Source organism: Halictus rubicundus, chromosome 17 (assembly GCF_050948215.1).
Source record: "Halictus rubicundus isolate RS-2024b chromosome 17, iyHalRubi1_principal, whole genome shotgun sequence".
NCBI lineage: Eukaryota > Metazoa > Arthropoda > Insecta > Hymenoptera > Halictidae > Halictus > Halictus rubicundus.
Window position 1 is genome coordinate 6,980,435 of NC_135165.1, and position 5,679 is coordinate 6,986,113.

At 36.3% G+C, this 5,679-nt stretch overlaps 2 protein-coding genes across 5 annotated transcripts in view; one reads left to right on the forward strand and one right to left on the reverse strand.

Moving 5' to 3' along the window:
• The window catches only part of LOC143362668 (integral membrane protein GPR180), a 143,064-nt gene extending 138,931 nt beyond the window's left edge, over positions 1-4,133 (forward strand). The window contains exons 1-6 of one of the 3 annotated variants that reach the window (XR_013083679.1): positions 116-1,536; positions 1,612-2,119; positions 2,206-2,343; positions 2,412-2,667; positions 2,727-2,999; positions 3,109-4,133. Coding sequence is in view for 2 of the 3 variants with exons in the window: in XM_076803035.1 (XP_076659150.1) it covers positions 1,160-1,536; positions 1,612-2,119; positions 2,206-2,343; positions 2,412-2,667; positions 2,727-2,917 (1,470 nt within the window). In the remaining variant the exon portion in view is untranslated. Of the gene's footprint in view, positions 1-115; positions 1,537-1,611; positions 2,120-2,205; positions 2,344-2,411; positions 2,668-2,726 lie in introns of those variants that run through there. The other 2 variants (XM_076803035.1, XM_076803034.1) reach the window with 2 other exon arrangements.
• Positions 4,134-4,731: 598 nt separating this feature from the next.
• LOC143362674 (peptidyl-tRNA hydrolase 2, mitochondrial) lies at positions 4,732-5,599 on the reverse strand. Of its 2 annotated transcripts, none has more exons than XM_076803045.1 (2): positions 5,462-5,599; positions 4,732-5,357 (listed from the first exon to the last, which is right to left on the reverse strand). In XM_076803045.1, exon 2 carries the CDS (start codon positions 5,246-5,248, stop codon positions 4,829-4,831), a length of 420 nt encoding a protein of 139 aa, XP_076659160.1. In that variant the 5' UTR covers positions 5,249-5,357; positions 5,462-5,599; the 3' UTR covers positions 4,732-4,828. The 2 variants fall into 2 exon arrangements, with proteins under 2 accessions (XP_076659160.1, XP_076659159.1); XM_076803044.1 differs by having other exon boundaries at positions 5,436-5,588.
• Between the last annotated feature and the right edge of the window lie 80 nt (positions 5,600-5,679).

The window sequence follows — 5,679 nt, forward strand, 5'->3', positions numbered from 1 at the left end:
TTCTAGAACCGTTAAAATTTAGACACAAATATAATGTGTACAAATTAAACAAATTTCATTCAACAATGGAGTCTAAATTGTTAGAAATAATTCTTAACTGTTCGTTCGAGGAGCGTGGTAGTCAAACCGATTACATATTTCGTAACGTCACAGTGACACATTCGCGCTACTACTCACTCGATTAAAGGAGTTGGATAAGGGCTGAAGAAGTTACTATTATTCTATTCTATTGCCTAAATTGTTCATAACTGAACACAACGGCAGTAGATATATTTTAATAGTTCACGTTGAGGTTATGTCCATTAAAATTAAGGTTCTGCATTAAGTCTGGTTTTGAATAATTTCCTGGAAGCTCATTTCACAAATACAACCAACTGACAACCGAAAAGGGACACTAGCCAACAGCCATTCATTGATACCATAACTGGCAGTCGTTTATAAAACAAACATGGGCAAATGCTTCTGGCGGCGCCAGTCAATTCGAAAACAGTTAACCGGGTAATTTTACAACCAGGAACAACCATATAAGCCCATATTACAAACGGATATATAAATCATTCGATGTACTTTCAACTCGAGCTACTTTATTTCATCACACAATTTGTAATAGAATTACATCGCGCCTGAGAAACAAGCAAACCAACCAGAGATTCAGATAAATGACGAGCTGATTTGTTTGCGCACGGATATGTATATTGTGTTGCCTAAAGTATGGCCGTAGAGTTTAATTGTAGACGGGCCGTGTCTCGGTGTGCGGAAGCGCGCGAAAATTTCTAAGAGTGCAGCAATATAGCAGTGACAAAAACGTTTCGCAGCAGCCGGTTTGTCACGTTGGGTGGGGAAAATCAATAGGAAAACCGAGTTGAAATCAGAGGCATGGGTCATTAACGTTTCGCGGATGAAACGCGTGGTATTATTTTGGAGCGTGTCCGGGTGCGTGTGCGATGTGTCCACGGCCGTGGATCCTTCGCGATGACACTTCCGAAACGCGTTCTCTGTTGACGCGCGCGGCCGCGACATCCTCCGCGAAGTGATAAAACGGTAATCAATTAACAGCTGTGCTCGATCGGAGGAAAATGTCCAGGAATTCCGCAGGCATCGATGCTTCTTGACATCGGACTGCGGAGACGATACTCTGTGCACCATACTACGCATAACCATGACGACACTCGGACAGATTTTGCTGGTTTGCCTCGCGTCGTACGTAGTGTCCCGGATCGACTATGCCGAAACCACACACATATCGGGAACCTTCAACACGAGGGAGTTCTTTCGTTTCCTCACCAAGTTCGGTTTCCAAAAAACCGATCTCCATCGACAGAAGGACTCGTACGGCTACATTTTCGGCAACGTGACGTCGAAGACCAATTTCTCTGTGCCGATCACGTTGGCAGTGTTGGACCGAGGTCATTTCATAGAGTATTACGGAAACAGAACGTTGGAGGACAAGAGCACAGCCTGTACTCTAATGTTCAATACCCTCAATCAAAGTTCTTACGACGTACACTGTAACGAGGAAGGTCAAGATTTCTTGAGGTACGTATCACCGAGATCTCATACGTATCATCGTTGAAATTGTATTAAAGAATCGATTTGCATTCCCTTGATAAGGAGAGTACCTTGCCCAAAGGGTAAATTATGCCCGGACGAAGACTCCATATGGAACATCGTGAAGGGACATCAGTTCACGTATGTCATACAAGACTTCTGGCAGCCACGCTTCTGGTATATGAGCCTGGTAGCATGTTACAGAAACACGACTACCTGTCAATGGGAGTATTATGATAAGCAAGATGAATTAGAATATGACATTTGGCTGGTAAATGGTAATCCGAATACTAGCGGCCTAAATAGCTTAACTTATCAATTCTCGTACGATAGGCAGAACACTATAGAACTGTATTTGCTATTCTTCATGTGCTACATAATACTTGTACCGCTACAATTGTACGCAGTAAGGTTGCAAAAACACCCTGTGACAAGACTGTTCACTGCCAGTCTTCTGTTAGAGTTCATAGCAGTATGCTTAATTTTGATACATGTGCTGAAATTCGCTCTCGACGGAGTCGGCTACGAACAATTAGAAGTTGCTGGAGATATTTTTGATATTCTATCTCGGGTAAGTGTAGAATTTCTTTTCTCTATTTGATATTATTTCAATTGTAGCGATATAACTGTTAATAACTAGTTTTTTGCTGTGTTTAGACATCATTTATGTTGCTGCTCCTTTTACTAGCCAAGGGATGGGCGGTAACAAGAATGGAGTTGACATGGAAACCATTAGTTTTTGCTATATGGCTTTGTTACGGAGTGGTCCATATCTTGCTATATGTGTGGAATATGGTACGGCTTTATTCAAATAAATTCACACAGCGGTGTAATTCAAAATAAAATACGTACATTGTTTTTAGACGGAAGTTGATATAATCGAAGACATTGATGAGTACCAGACATGGCCAGGCTGGTTCATACTTTTATTTAGAAGTGCAATAATGATATGGTTTCTGTGCGAACTTCGAAATACTATGACATACGAACACAATACTCAGAAGTTAAACTTTTTACTCCATTTTGGCGCATCTTCTTTAGTTTGGTTTATTTATCTACCTATCATAGCACTAATAGCTCTTCAAGTGAGCGCATTGTGGAGGTTTAAACTGTTACTAGGTAAGTAAATGATAAAATTGAGTAAGGTCGCCATTTTCTCATTCACAATGTATCCATAGGTATTACATACTCTGCCGATTGTTTTGCGTATTGTGTGATGGCCCATTTACTTTGGCCGACACGGAGCGAACAATATTTTTTACTTGCACAAGGAGCAGACAATGGCGATGAACTCGACGAATTCAATGAGGCGCCGCACGTGTTGAATAATTACGTAGAACCTCCGGAACTTAATAAAATAATTACTTAATATCAGATCACAAAGGGCAGAGAAGCACACAGATCTTTGGTCAAACTTCGACGATTTTATGCTCGCTATGTTTGCCAAAACGGTAAATTCATAGAGTTGATAATACTCTGCTATATGCTACTTGAGACTGATATATTCTACACACTCTGTAATTAGAGATCTATTAATAATCAAATTTACATATGTGATAGGGAGTCAATAATTGACGAAAAAGAAAAATAACATGGGTGAGTATGATATGAGTACCTTCGAGTAATTAAATGTTCGTTTAGCAAGCAAATGAACGTGAAATTGAGTTCTAGATATTTGTAGATACAAAGTGATAATGTTAATGTACGATGTTCATGTAATATACAGTAATAACGTGTAATGAATGTATATTTATAACTTTTACGCCGATGTACAAAACAGAATAACATTTAGCCATCAAAAATTTAACATTACATCTAATATAATTGTAACTAGCCATACTCGTATACACATAGTCTTCTATCGCTTCTTTCGAATTATCTCGTTATTGCGATGTAATGTAATAACTTTACTCATGTCATACTCTTGGATTATATGCAACTAACATTGATAACTCTAATTTAACATTTAACTATTTTCCAGCACTGTTGAGCAAATTTAGAAAATTTAATAATCTACTTATACAACTTTATCTAAAAGATCTTTCTAATCTTGTACTATATTACACGTTTTCATGACACTACTAAATCAGCATTTTGTAATTACACAACAGTTGCTCTGTACGAAAAAAACTATCGCGATATGTGCTTGGACAAGTATGAAAACTAAAAATAAAATCAGTGTGACCTCTTTCATGTTCAGTTTATATGAAATTGCAATGTTAGTGAATGAATGTGTGTATCACACGAACTACCATAAAGAAAAACTATTCTTTGCGCACTCGTAATTTTTTCAGTATTACAATGAAATTCAAATATCTTTTTATATATATATGTATCTTTTAATGACCAACATTATCACGTTGAAATCTCTTTGTTCTTGTAATACTTTTTACTATTTTATTTGATATTTGTGCATCGACACGTTACGACATTTAAAATATAAAATACTGAATCTTTACATAGAAACAAGATCTTTTAATATCATTTTGTGCTTGCACTGAAGTTTCCTATGACATTTTTGCTCAATTTTATAATAAATTAAGTATTAGAATAACAAAGTATATACTTTCTTAGAACCTTTATAAGCCGCATATGTGTGTATCGAAATAGTGGTGCAATGTACGTAATGTATTGGTATTGTAGAAATAGGAGATACGATTGATCTGAATGCAAAAACATAATAAAACCATCACATTTCCTTTGTTTATACAAGACCAAATCCGAACAAAAATGGTTCTAAAAGAATCACAGATGTATAAAAATCTTTTTTCTATAGTAAAAAGAAAAAGTGTTTAATGTTTGTAGAAACTATACAAATTTTGATGGAAATTTTAAAGATTTACAGAGCATAGATTAGAACTGAGAGCCTGAAGTTCACCACCTGTCATTGATATAAGTAATTTTAATGTAGTAACAAATTTTAACAAAATATTCCTCATTAATCTAAATGTTAATTTTCAAATGCATCCTGTTCATGGTATATGTAATGTACAATGACGATGTATAGGTTCGAACAACTTGATTTGAAAAATTGGAATATATAGTATGATAAACAAAGTGTCCTAATTTATTCAGTTCATTATGCTATATATAACTATAATCATTTGTACCATATGTATGAAGTATAGTTAAAACAAAAGTTGATTGCTTAATAAAGTAGGAATTCGTAAAAGAACATAAACGTCCAATTCAATATGGATTTATTCTATAGTTGTCAGCTAAATGATTCTTTATACATATTGGACAAATGTAACACTATGAATCTTTCCAATATTAAATGTTATAACAGCCTTAAATTTGAAGTAAGACTATCTACAGTGTCCTTAGGACCCGGTCCGATTCCAAGAGCAGAAATTGTACCAGGCACTAATTCAGTTCTACCCGCATCTTTTATTATCGCGGTAATGAGACCAGCGTTTCGAGCTTTCTTAGCTAACACCATTAATTCTTCCTGATTACGTATTCGTACAACAATTTTCGGTTGACCCTGCATTAACCAAGATTCATACAACTGAGATTTCCCATTGTCCACTGCTTGCCGATAACATTCTACGGCGGCATGTGCACATTGAGCTGCAGTTTTTCCTTTTCCCATGGCGATGTCAGCCCTCACAACAAGTACCATTTTACAGAATACAGTGTCTGGATACTTTACAGCATAATTGAACACACGTTTTATACGTTTCATCAAAGCTAACATTGTTATAAAGTTATTTCTCCCGCGTCTTTTGATAAGTGTCCATGCACTTTCTGAAGTCTTTGAGTACACCTTGACACTTTCTCCAATCTTGAGTTTCTGCTATACACTCCTAAAAATACGTTGAAAAATTACAATATTCTGTGTACCATAAGCATTTGACCTGTAATCGCATTCAGAAAGTTTATACTTGAACTTGATAATGCAATTCCATACAACCGGTTTTTTTTAACATTTCTTCGACAAGATCGATATCATCCTGCGGCCGCGGAGTCGAACCAGGGTGAACAGTCATTTCAAATTTAAATAGAATACACGTAACATTCGATTATAATTAACTTTCTTATAAAGGTATTTGTCAGAGGCACAGAGGTTAATACTGTTCTCTGTACTCGTCACACGTGGGACAATCTATAGATACGTGACACACCATA